Source organism: Scardinius erythrophthalmus, assembly GCF_964197995.2.
Source record: "Scardinius erythrophthalmus genome assembly, chromosome: 12".
Classification (NCBI taxonomy): Eukaryota; Metazoa; Chordata; class Actinopteri; order Cypriniformes; family Leuciscidae; genus Scardinius; species Scardinius erythrophthalmus.
This window is the reverse complement of record NC_138232.1, coordinates 36,888,872-36,902,519: the sequence shown is the minus strand read 5'-3', so window position 1 is coordinate 36,902,519 and position 13,648 is coordinate 36,888,872. Positions and strand designations below refer to the sequence as shown.

General features: G+C 38.8%; 2 protein-coding genes across 3 annotated transcripts in view; one reads left to right on the top strand and one right to left on the bottom strand.

Moving 5' to 3' along the window:
- The window catches only part of LOC308699758 (alpha-1B-glycoprotein), a 33,619-nt gene that overhangs the window by 15,044 nt on the left and 4,927 nt on the right, over nt 1–13,648 (bottom strand). The window lies entirely within an intron of this gene.
- nfil3-3 (nuclear factor, interleukin 3 regulated, member 3) lies at nt 10,722–12,089 on the top strand. The gene has a single exon (XM_081380729.1). The coding sequence runs from the start codon at nt 10,811–10,813 to the stop codon at nt 11,687–11,689; it is 879 nt and encodes a 292-aa protein (XP_081236855.1). The 5' UTR covers nt 10,722–10,810; the 3' UTR covers nt 11,690–12,089.

Below are 13,648 nucleotides of genomic sequence, written 5' to 3'. Positions count from 1 at the left end.
CGCTGCACTGCTGTTCCTGCTCTGCTCCTGCTACGCGCTGCCGCGCCGCTTCTGCGTGCGATGTGAATGCACTCATTGAATAACATGGACGCCGAAAAAAATACGTGCTGCTCACGCGCCGCTGACGCTTGCGGTGTGAAACCGGCGTCACACCGCAAGCGTCAGCGGCGCGTGAGCAGCGCGTATTTTTTTCGGCGTCCATGTTAATCAATGAGTGCATTCACACCGCACGCAGAAGCGGCGCGGCAGCGCGTAGCAGGAACAGCAGTGCAGCGATAGTTTCGGCGCCCAGTCTATTTTTAACGCGCCGCTTACGCTGAATTAAAGTGACACGCATTGATCAAGGCCAAAATACACCGCAGTTTTACCCCAAAAGCGCATTGATGATATCTATTGTGTTTTAAACAGTCACTCAAATGACCAACAGCAATTTAAAAAAGAAAACAAATGTCCAAAAACAAACTTGTTGCCCGAACAATAAAAACAAAGACGAATCAAAAGTTATATAAATGAAATGATTAATAAAATAAGCTTCTTGACAAGTCTTTTCTCTTAAATGTATTTGAAAACGAAATAAAGCAATGCCAACTTACCCTGATTATAGAGTACTCTGTCTATACACACGCTGCGGTTCAGCCGCGCGTGACAAACGCTGCCAGTGTGAAAGCAAAACGCTCGTGTCCTGCTCCTGCTCACCATATGCACTGCTCCTGCGCTGCTTACGCTCTGCTAATGCGCGCAATGTGAAACCGGCGTCACCTTCGCGTCGCAGGACCTCCAAAACGCGTCTCGCGCCAGATGCTCTATTCGCGTTTGGTGTGAACGCACGAGGCTTGCGGGTGTCGCATTTTCAGGTGATACATCATAGACTATGATGTATCACCTGAAAATGCCACACCCGCAAGCCATAGATGATGTGCTACTACTGTATTTAAGCACTGTATCACACAAGTTGCAACTTACATCTGTGTCATTCTTTTTGGTGAAATGGTCCCACACACTACTTTTCTTTGCACGCTTCATCCTGTCGTCTGCCCTGGCTAAACGCTGTGACCTCGCGCCAAATGTTTTTATTGTTTTTTTAAGTACAAACAGGCGAGTTATGAAAATTGAGTGTGAGGGATTTGTTCACTTCACACAAAAAGATCTTGGAATGAGATGGCTAACTGTAGTAGCGTTTACCCAGCAAACACATTTACGTTGTGGCAACATCTCTGGCACGTTACATTTCTGCTATGGCAACGTCGCTGTCTACGTGCTCGCAACATTGTAACAACGTAGAATTGTAAGACGTGACAGGGCTGTAGCAACGTTGTTGCGCGACATTCAGCAACTGAGAGACGACGTTCTGACAATATGTTTATATGGTGTATTTTGTTAGATAATAATATACTTTTTATCGTTTATTGTTTATCTATATTATTATTTAATGGGGATATCAACACCTGCAAGGTTAGCAGTGTAGCCTACACTTTGAAGAGTAAAAATGACAGAAGGTTTCGTTAATTCAACTTTATTAAAACAGCATATAATCAAATTGCACTTCCAAGTCATACATTTGTGAAAAAAAGAAAGAAAAGAAATAAACTAATATACAAATTTATTTTAAGTATAATAAATAAAACGTAAAAAGCAAAGGCAGATCAGAACATTTGAACAAAACCGGGTCTGTATGGCAGACAGTAGCCGAGCAGGTGTCACCGGGGAAACATCCACAAATCCAGAGAAGCAAAGAAACGAATGAGACTAAATAGCAGAAAAATCAAACGAAAAACTAAACAGTGCGAGCGATGCTACATTAATCACATTAATTAAAGTTGTAGGTTGTGTTTGATAGCTGAGGTAGGCTAAACGCAATACTCATGTATCCTTGCTCGATGATGAATGAGAACACAATGAGCAACAACAGGTGGTTGTAATTAAATGCTGATTTTCCCGCTTCAGGGCAGTGACGAGTACATTATGTAGTCCAGTGGTTGTCAAGACACCGTTGGCACAACCTTAAGCAATGGCCCTGAACGGTGGTTTAATGTCAACATTGTGACAACGCTGTAACAACCTACACTACACAACGTAGTTATAGCAACCTTTTGGCCATGTTGTTAAAACGTCGTTAGAAGGTTGGCTACGTTGTGCCAACGTTCTGTGTTTGCTGGGTAGTCCACTGTCTAGCCTAATAGAGATCACCTTTTTTTTTAACGATAGGCCTACCGACAACTTTGATCGGTTAACGTTGATACGGTCAACCATGGGTCAAACGGTCATCGGTTAACATCCCTAAATGCAACACAGCACTTAAAGTCTGCATGAAACTGAAATTGTGATAGTGTTTTCTTCCCTATTGTGATGTGAAACAGCTTCTCGAACAAGATGAAGTGTAGGGCGGGAACTTGATTTTCATACTGTTCGTTCATTGGCCAGAGGAGAACTGGCCGCCGACTGAGCGTCGGTTCTTCCAAGGTTTTTTCTTCATTCTGCCACCTGATGGAGTTTTGGTTCCTTGCAACAGTCGCCTTTGTTGCTATTGGCTTGGCTTGCTTAGTTGGGGACATTTTGATCTGCCTTCATTGACACTGCTATACAAGAACTGAAATGAGCTGGACGATGACATCACGGTTTACTCCAGAGCGGCTATATATGTATATCTCTGTAAAGCTGCTTTGAAACAATCTGTATTGTAAAAAGCGCTATATAAATAAATGTGACTTGACTTGACTTGATTTTGTCCATCAGGAATTGACTGGATCGTTGTGGTTTGCTATTGGTCGATCTAATGTGAGTGACAGGTTGTCCCGCCCTCACACCAGTAAACACATCATCAGAGAAGAGCAGAGAAGAGCAGAATTAATCATTTATAATAAATACTGTGATATTTCATTTAAAAAATAATATGTTTGTTTTCAGACTTACACAATATGCACCATAAATGGAAAACTGCACAGAGAGAGAGGCGTGATGAGTAAGTGTTGACATCTCTCTGTCCTCAACTCACCCTGTGATATCAGTCCAAGAGCTGTGTGTGTGTGTGTGTGTGTGTGTGTGTGTGTGTGTGGAGGCCCAGTGACTCAGACTCAAGCAACTGCCTTAATGTACTTAATCTAACAGACGTCACAGACCACAGCAGGTCATGTGTTTGTCCTTATTCTGTAAGAAAACAACTCTTAAAATATGATATTGGTTAACTGGTCTTCATAATTTTAAAGAAGCCACATTAATTTATGCCCTTTTACAACATCTTGATTTTGTTTTTGGGGTCTACAAATATGGGTTTTCATAAAAAATACATATTTTCCCAGTCAGTAACGCTCTGGGTGACTTTTCCAAAAGCATTGTTAGACAACTATGGTCGCAAGTTCTGTCGTTATCAGCATAGTTCAACGAGTTGGTGTTTCCCAAAACCAACAAACATTTGCAAACAGCATCGCAAAGTTGTGTGGTAAGAAGTTTCTTGTTTGTATGACATGTGGACTTATTAAATCCTTATCTTGAGCAAAATAAGCAAGCTGACATTCAGTACAATCTATATCTTTGATTTAGAGAATTAATCCTCAGATGCCATGTAGGCTACATAATTTATAGCAAAAATCTGGCATTAATTCGATCTCAAACTAATTAATTAAAAGCTATTGCACAACCTGCGTCACGTGACATCATTAATCAAAGTGATTGAATGACAAATTTGTGACCATGCGGTTTGGGGAAACAGTCGTGATTAGCTGGTTGATTTTCTTCAATGATGCGTTGTACAATGGTAGTCAGGTAAGTGCACTGGTAGGGCTCAGCCTGAACAGAGCACATGCCCTTTTTGCCCTTACACACCGAAGTGCCCTTTCTTTTGGTAGTGGCGTTTTTTTTCTTTTTCAATAAATCAATGCTATTGGTCACCCTTTACGTCTGTCTGTCTGTTTTACAAATATTTAGCCAAAGAAAGTTCTTAAGGCGAGACACTACAGGTGAATAGGGTAAAATTTTTAACTAGCAGATATCACCATGAAACTTTCCCAGTTGATTAGCTACATTAAGATGAGAAAAAAATGTATTACAAGTTTTCTGTAATTTAATGTTTAAATATGCAAATCAGGCAATATCTAATCAAATATGCACTAATTTGCATATATTTAAAAAAAACGATATCTGAGTATTGGATAAAGCCAGGTTAAAAATTATTTTTTCATTGTGTTTACATATTAGATGGGAAAAAAATTACAGAGGGATTTATGGATATCTACTTTTGTTATCCTGTAAATCAGAAAATACTGTCAATAGCCTTAAAAAAATGATTTTCGCCATGTTTTTTGGAATAAAATGTTATATAAATCAGGCTAGGAATAATATATTTACAAGTCCCTCTGTAAATGTCTTCATAATATAACTAGGTACAAGTCTGGAAAGTTTGGTGTATATAGGTGCTACTGAAGTGGAGATTTCGGACTTGGAGTATGAGAGAAAAGTCATTTTGAGAAAACGGGCTTTAAAGATTTTTCATCAGCCAATGAGATTGCGCATTCAGCCCTTTTACTTTCACGATTGGTTGCTGATAAAAAGGAAATTACCATATTTGGATCCGACAGGATTGTACACAAGAGAGAGAGCTTCCTAACGGTGCTTCTGATGACAGGCTGACGGCAGAGATCGCGGAGCAGCACGTTGATTAAGAACGCGAACTTTTGTTGAATTTATGAGAGATCTACAGACGCAAACAGACAAAGTGTAATAAAATAAAGACCTAAATGTGTATTTCGGACTTTTTTTCAACACAAGTCTGAAAGAAGACATGTTATTGAAAACAAATATCCAAAAATCTCAAAATTGACCATTAAAAAAAACCCGATGTTTTTGCCTGCCGTGTCTCGCCTTAAAAAGAGCTTGTGTAAATCTTGTTCGATCCTCAAACTGTCAGTAAACCTGATAACCCTGCCACCTATATCTGATAACTCCGCCCCCTATATCTGATAACCCCGCCCCATATATCTGATAACTCCGCCCCCTCTATCTTGATTGAATGAACTGAAGTTCCGCAGCAGCCGCACAGCAGACAGCAGCTGAACGAAGTTTTGCAAGGGTAGACAAAGATCTTGTTGTTTGAATAAGTACTAAACACTATGTCTGTAAAGGCTCATATGTTATTTATTAATGTCTGACTGAGACACGTGGGACCTGAGAGAGAGGTCTAGCATTTGCCATCTAGTCATAGCCAATACATACATAGTCTACACTTAAATAGCCTGTGCATACAGTAGCATTTCATCTTTTATGAAATTAGATTTTTGCCAAATGTATTTTACAACAGGAAAAACTGAGCGCCCATGTTAGCCTGTTGATGAAATTGTAAGGTGATGCCGCCGGCGCCGTTTTAATGACGGACAAAATGCACATTTGCACACATTCGCTGGTCAAAAACCCCGTAACTGCAAAGACTTTTGTAAAATATTAATATTTAATCATGTTATGGTAATAATATTAAATTATGGTTACGCTGTTCCCTATCCCTAATTAGTTCCTGTCTCTATGAAGCCCCTCCTTCTGAAAAGAGCAGTGTACTCTGATTGGTCGTCTGGACCAGTGTGTTGTGATTGGTCAACCGCTTCAACCCTTCAACCTTTCAACCATAACCCTAACCCTTTATTTTCCGTTTGCCTTGGGCGGGAATTATTTAAATTAAGAATATTGTGACATTTATGGTCCCGGAAGAAAACTCAAGACTACAATCAATTAGTTTCGGGGAGTCAGAAACAGTGCGCACTGATATAGAGAATAACTCCCTTTTAACTTCTAAAACTGATCTTTTTCATGCTCAAACAGCAACATTATCACTAAAGAAAGTTGAAAATGTAAAAAAGCAGGTCTTCTTTAAGAGTAAATGGACAAAAAATAGCGCTATCATTTCTCTTTTGCAGTTCTGTGCATATTTTGGAGTTTATCTGCATATTCTGATTTGAATGTGACTTTAATTATTGATGTTCTGTTGAAATGAAATTACTACTAAGACTAATGAAAGACCAATATCAGTCAGAGTAATTGCTTACAAAAAAAACCCTCCTTTTGGAATAAACTAAAACTCTCTGGATTTGTAAATCATTAATGCAATAATGTGGTTAAGTATCAAATTGGTTGCCCATGCACACTCTATTAAGGGTGAAGGTTGTTTAAGGTAAGAAAGAGACTAATGGCTAAGTATGACAGGAACACTTGAGAAATGAGATTTCATTGCATGCTTTGTTACAGTGGTAACTCAATGAAAAGCTGCTTTATAAAGGGTCTTTATGTTGTTTATCTCTGGTTGTCTGAGGACAACAGCTCTTTTTCAAGACAGCTCCTATGCAAGACTATTTGTATATCTGTCCTTTCTAGGACTTTTCTAATTTATTACCAATTCAACCTTCTGCAGACCAAAGGCCCCTTGATGGACAGAGACAGACCAGTCATACGTTTTGTCATATCATTTATCAAATTGAATGCTGCATTTAATGCTTAAATGGCAAATAACAGCACTGTATAGCACTGATGCAGAAAGCACAGCATGGTCTGTAAGGAGCTCTGCATGGACTGCACATCAACTAAATCACTCCTCTTAAGCTCAAAGACACTTTCTCCATTCAGCATGGCTACTGTGTAGATTCATTTGGTTAAAGTCGACATGAAAATTGACCCTATTTACTTTGTTAGCGCATATTACTAGTCTTGTGGTGAACAATTAATCCGTGCAAGTTAATAAACAGAAAAAAGTTGTTTGCCGTGGTAATCTTTAATCAAAATCTGAAAAGTTACTTCCGGTCTGGAATGGCGTTCCTTCTCTGATGACGTCAGTTTGACGGCTTGGGTTGAAAACGCTTAACCACTCCCCTCAAACCGTTAGTCTGCTGTGAGCAGAGATGGAGAGGAGGAGCGCTGAAGTAAAACCCTGCCCTCTGTTCAATATTCCGTTTCACTTGGAAATACGTCACAACACTGGAGAAAAGCCGTTTGCAACTTCCGGTTCACGGGGACTTTAAAACCAGATTCTGAATTTCTGACATAAAAAGGTGATGTTTCTGATTGGTATCACTGCAGGTGAAATCTGTTAAAGTAGTTAAGGAACACAGGTTAGGGTTTTTCCAGACTAAATTCTTTTAGTTAAAGGAATATTCCAGGTTAAAGGAGAACTCCGGTCAATTTTAACATTGAGCTCATTTTTTTGTACATTTGAAGTGCTGTCAATACAGAGAACAACGACAAAAATCGGTGTTGCCTACACCGAGTTATTCTATTTTTAAAATTTGCACCCTGTTGACTTCAATGGGGCAAGTACTAAACCTGCTTTTAGCCTCTTAACATCCTTGATGTGTCATTACAAGTGCACAGAAAATGTGAGTGATTCCTTCTGAGTGAACACGAGTGAATCTGACTGCAGTAGATGTGAAAGAAATGTATAAAAATGATGTTATTTAAGCCAGCGCAAATACCTGTGTTTACATCCTGTTTTCGGGTGAAGTCCAAAGTAATCGATTGCCGAGTTCACGCGCATTGGTTTAGTACCTATGATCACGCGCGTGAACTCGGCAATCGACTACTTTGGACTTCACCCGAAAACAGGATGTAAATACAGGTATTTGCGCTGGCTTAAATAACATCATTTTTATACATTTCTTTTACATCTACTGCAGTCAGATTCACTCGTGTTCACTCAGAAGGAATCACTCACATTTTCTGTGCACTTGTAAAGACACATCAAGGATGTTAAGAGGCTAAAAGCAGGTTTAGTACTTGCCCCATTGAAGTCAACAGGGTGCAAATTTTAAAAAGAGGATAACACGGTGTAGGCAACACCGATTTTTGTCGTTGTTCTCTATATTGACAGCACTCCAAATGTACAAAAAAATGAGCTCAATGTTAAAATTGACCGGAGTTCTCCTTTAAGTTTAACCAACAGCTCTTCTGCAGATTATCACACACACACAAACAAAAGGAATTTCAACATTCTTTAAAAAAAAAAAGAAGAAAAAAAAAGGTTACTCACTTAGGTTTTTTTTTTTTTTTTGTTACACACTGTAAAAAGTGATCAGTTAACTTAACTTAAAAAAGTGAGGAAACCCATTGCCTTAAAATTATTAAGTAATAAACTTAACGCGTAATTGAAAAAATTAAGTTATGTGAACTTGACAAATCTAGTCTAATTACATCTAGAGATCAACTGTTTCTGTTACTACCAAGTATGTCAACATGACCATAAATAAATAATGGATAGCCTACTGTATGTTACAATTACACATCAAAATATGAACCTCAGAAGCAATAGGCCAACTTATAAAGTGCATTTACCAGAAACAACACCAAATAAGTCATTATTTCTGTAATGAAAACACGGCCACCATTTGAGCATTATATTACTGCCCTTAACATTGTGATAAGATCTTTTCAAAAGGAGATATTTCACACTCAGTTTGTCTGTGTGTAATCCAGCGCGCGCGCCTGTTGCGTTCGTGTTTCTGACGTCTGACGTAGAGTTCAAACCAGCTGACCTCGCGAGCCGCGACCCGAGCTAAACCCTTCACAGCCGCGTTTCCATTACCCTTCAAATTGCGCAAATTGAAATTGCGAATTAAAAATACGCTCAATGGAAACACGTCAATTTCGCAAAAACTCCCATTTATCGCAAAAAAGTTTTTACGCTCTCATGAGGTAGTTTTTCAGGCAATTCGAAAAAGGAATATTTCGCAAAACTGCAATGGAAACAGTTTTTGCGCATTTACAGTCACCTGACTTAGAAGACGCGGTGTGTTTGAGGTCCATGTATAGCTACGCAAATAGGCCTAATAATTATTTTATATTATTTTATTTTAACATTTAATAGGCTATATTTAGAAGACGCTTTTATGCAAAAAAAGAACAAAGCTGAGTGAGGAGCGCGCACTGCATGGCACGGAGGCGCGGGCGTGAACATTTGCATTTTCCTATCAACAGTGGAAACAACTTAAAAATACTCTATCATTTCTGGCCATACAGAAAATAATAATACATTATTCTCAACTACTTTTATTTGTGTAAACTCACAATAACAAAATAAAACGTTGTGCTTTTGTAAAGTAAAAGAAAACAATCAGACGCACTTTCATGATCTCCGTAAACTGGAGCGCGAGAACTGAAACAAAATATAGGCTAAAGCTTGAAATGTCCACTTTAAAACGAACAAATTCGAATCGAAAGCTAATACCTTCTGATTTTGTAATTCGTATGAAAGGTGCATTTCTCTCTAAAAGCGCATCTGCTTAACAGCGGAGATGGAGATGTGATTTTAGCCAAAACAATAGTTTATTATTATTAATAATATTAATGGCTCTTCTCATTCAGCACTGCGGGAAAACATCAATTCCAGGTTCTAATTTGGCCTTAGAAAACCAGTAAAATCGAGATGTTTTCCATATTAATTTGTGACTATTTTAAATGTTTAATAAAGGGGCAAAAAGTCATAAACAAAAATCTGAAAATTCTTCGATATTTACTTTTTTTGCGCAGCAGCTGGTGTAGCCAGTTCAAATTAAAATTTTGGTGTTCAACTTTGCGTTTTAAAAAGACAACAACCGTTCATTTTTCGTTTTTCAACTACGGGTTAAAAAGGAAAAACGAATGGACACAAAGTAGCCTACATGGATCGTTTGGACAGAATACGAGACAGAGTTCTTTATTAAATTCATTAAAAAAAAATAATAATTAGACTATAGGAATACTGAATTCTAAATCTCAAAGAAATGCCACAATCAAAACCTCGGAGCAGAAATTAGGGCGAAACACCCAGAAACTCCATGTGTCGTTCGCATTATAAGGGTCTTTCCCTGCCATTTATGCTTGGATAACACGCCACGTCTCCTTCCATTAATAATAATAATGTCTAATGCGTTGGCTGTGATATTTTATAAACCAACGTCAGTTGCCGTGATTTTTGGAATGACTTATCGCGAGAGAAAAAAGGACGTTTTAGTCGCATAACATCGGTTAATGGAAACGCCGTCATTTCGCAATAGTTTTTTATCGATATTTAGATAATAGCGCAAAACATTTGCGCAAATCTGTAATGGAAACGCGGCTACAGAAACAGAGAGATTCGAGCTGCAGTTTACAGATGAGGACAGACTCCTGCGCTCGCTACAAGGAGGACAGTGCTTTTCTCCTGAGTCCTGACTTCTTCACATTTTAAAGTAAACCATTAAGCGTTTTACTGGAAGGTAAGCAGATTTAATAAAGTAATGTTGACAGCTCGTGATTGGCCGTAAACTATGGTCCATAGGCTACCGGCTATGTAGAAAACTTTGTAAAAAAGCCGCGTAAAACATTCTAATCTTTATTGAGCGCGTTTTTAAGAAAACTCCACATTCTGCTATAGCGTACAATTTTGTGTTAAAATGACTAGCAATTTTAAATATTACCTTAGGTCTGATTAGCCTATGCAACTATTGAACTTTAGTCATGCTATCAAGATTTTCATGTCACTCATGTCACTTTTCATGTCAAATATAATTTTTCTTAAACACTGTAGTTCCTTAATTTTTATAAAGGCTATTTGACAGAGAAATTTAAGCCACAAACTTCAAAAGCTGTTGTTAATTAGAATTTAAAATCTGAATAATGAATTACCAGGTTATGTTAAAATGTCCATATTACAAACAATATACCTTTATTGCTATATAAGAGCCTACAGTTTTATTTCTGCTCTCAACCACTAGGGGGAGCTAAAGGTCTTCAGGACAGCAACAAAAAGTGTTTCTTGAATGCCAACATTACAAGCCCTGTGAGTGTCTTGAGATTTCACACATTCATTAAGCCCCAGACTCACAGCATGAGGGACCAAAGTGTCACGCGGGCAGAACAGAGACTGATGTACCCAAAAGAAGTAACTGATCCAGTCAGTCAGGAGGGTGCTGGATCCTTCACAGAAGAAACAGTGTCCAGCAGCATGATAGCCCGCTCTTCTCTTATCCATCCCAGAGGTCCGAGACGCCAAGAAAGAGCAGAGACCGTCGGCAGCATCACACTGCGTCGCAAACGTGAGTCTATCCCTGCTGTGAAAAAAGACGAAGGTTATTGGAACAAGCGCAAAAAGAACAACGAAGCTGCCAAGCGTTCGCGTGAGAAACGCCGCATCAGCGACATGGTGGTAGAGAACCAAGTTCTGGCTCTTCTTGAGGACAATGCACGCCTGAAAGCTGAGCTACTGGCACTTAAGTTCAGATTCGGTTTGATCAAAGATCACACAGATTCACCAGCACAGATCTGCTCATATGGTTCATATAACCAAACATTTCCAGCAATACCCTGCTACTGCCCCAACACTAGCCCACAACCTGCCCATGGACACCTGTTGTCGATCCCACAGCAAAACTATGGGTTTTTCATCCCTGGAGGATCAAGCATTGGGAGCCCAGAGCTCTCAGGTGATGCTGTAGGTGAACCTAGTATTGGACCCTATCGAGGTGACGAACAGCCAGGCCGTATCGCAGATGTGGACACCAATTCATTAATGTCAGGATGGCAAGAGAACAACATGAAAGGTCTTCCTCATAAACTGCGTTTCAAGGCGCCGTGTAGAATTGAAGGTGCTGAGGTGGAAAATCTCTCCGCAGTTGTACAGTCTCAGTCGGCTGTGAGCGGACAGAGGGTTTCTGGACACACACACACACACAGTGCCATCACCTTGTTCAACAGCACATCAGAATAACTCTTCCATTCACAGATCTACAGAAAGTCACAGCGCTATTAGATTCCAGCTGCGCTTTGAATAAAGAAGTGGCCAGGCTCAAAAAACTGAGATCGCATCTGTAACACCTGACTTCTGACCAATCCAAAGAAAGAAGCTCCTTTTTCTGATTGTTACAGACAAATATCAGAAGCCAGCTGGATGTTCGCTGGAACAGCTGGCAATCGGAGCCATTTTTCTTTCTTGTGAAATTTTCATATGCCTGTCTGCACCACTAGTAATGTTCATAACGTGCTGGATTAAATTAGAAATATTGTGAAAGCAAAAAGCTCTTCTGTTTTCTCCTGTATACTGTTGTGGTGGATTGTGCGTTGTTTAACATTCAACATTGAACTTTCACAATGCAATAAAATCGAAACCTTTTCTGTACCCTTCCTATTCAGCACCTGCTGTGTTTTCATTAAATTTCTGTTTAAAACACACAAATTATACTGTTAACACTACCATTCAAAAGTGTGTTTGTTTGATCATTTTGGTTACACTTTATTTTAAGGTTTCCTTTTTACAGTGTAATTTTACAATTTATAAATTAGCCTTTACCGGTGTTACAGACTTTTATTATAAAAAGAAATGACTTTTATTCAGAAAGGATGCATGTGACAGTAAAGTGTCAAAAGGTTAAGACATTTATAATGTTACAAAAGATTTCTGTTTTAAATAAATGCTGTTCTTTTGAACTTTCCATTCATAAAAGAATCCTGGGGGGGGGGGGGGGGGAATGCATCACTTTTTCCACAAAAACATTAAGCAGCACAACCATTTTCAATATTAATCAAAAGAAATGTTCTTTCTTGAGCACCAAATCAGCATATCAGAATGATTTCTGAAGGATCATGTGACAATGAAGACTTGAGTAATGATGCTGAACATTCAGCTTTACCATCACAGGAATAAAATACATTTTATTAATTTTAAATCGTAATAGTATTTCACAATATGCTTTTACTGTATTTTTGATCAAATGCGGTCTGGGTTCATAATATTCTGAGTTGCCTCTTCCATCATTGATGACTGCAGCAACCTTGAGTTTGAGTGGTGAAGCTGGATCTATACCGGGCAACTGTAGGGAGAATCCAAATCTGAAAAAGGGGTCAAAAACTATATTTGTGATGCTTATTTTAAATTTGATTGAGATTTTTTTTAAATAAGCATTATGCAGAGCAGAACTGCACATATTCATAGAGTACATTATACTTTTTATGTATTAATTTAACTCACACATGAACCTCATACTCAGTGGTTGACGGATCTTTACAGGGCAACAGTCTTTGTCTCCCACAGTTCTGAAGACTCAGCGCGGATTACAGCAACAGCTTCAATGTCAAAGCAGCGTCAGCATCTACGGCTATTTAAAGATGTGAGAGTGAAAGTCATTGATTCCCTATAGGTGTGACTTCAACATACGAAGCTGAAAGAAACATTGGGGGAATGAAAATCAGAATCAGAGGAAAAATGATAGGTGAAGAACACCTAACCCTGGTTTTAAGCCTAAACTTGACATAAACTGTAAATGTGTCCCTCAAATCAGATTTTTTGATTGCAATGTTGATCCAGGAACATGTACATGGTGAAATCACTTTCACTGTGTTCAAGGAGTGAGTAGAAAGAAACAATTTATTTCCTCTAGAGATTCCCACAGTTCCACTGTCTGCGAGACTACATGTTCAATGTCAACATCAGCACTTCTGTTGCCATTTTAAGCAGCGGGAGACAAAGTTATTGATTCACGAATGCATTTTTTGCTCACTGTTAAACATGCAAAGCAATGCAAAAAGAAACAAGCCAGCAGCAGTGGATCGAAGCAGAAGGTTTACAGGCTCATCCGCCTAAATTGTGCTCCGTATTCTGTATGGCTTTCGGGCAGATGTTTGGGCTGATCTGTGTTTGGTTTATCAGTACGAATAAATGTATTAATGTGTG

Coding starts and splice junctions, on each gene's coding strand:
- nfil3-3 (XM_081380729.1), top strand. CDS start 10,811: ATGAGGGACCAAAGTGTCACGCGGGCAGAACAGAGACTGATGTACCCA.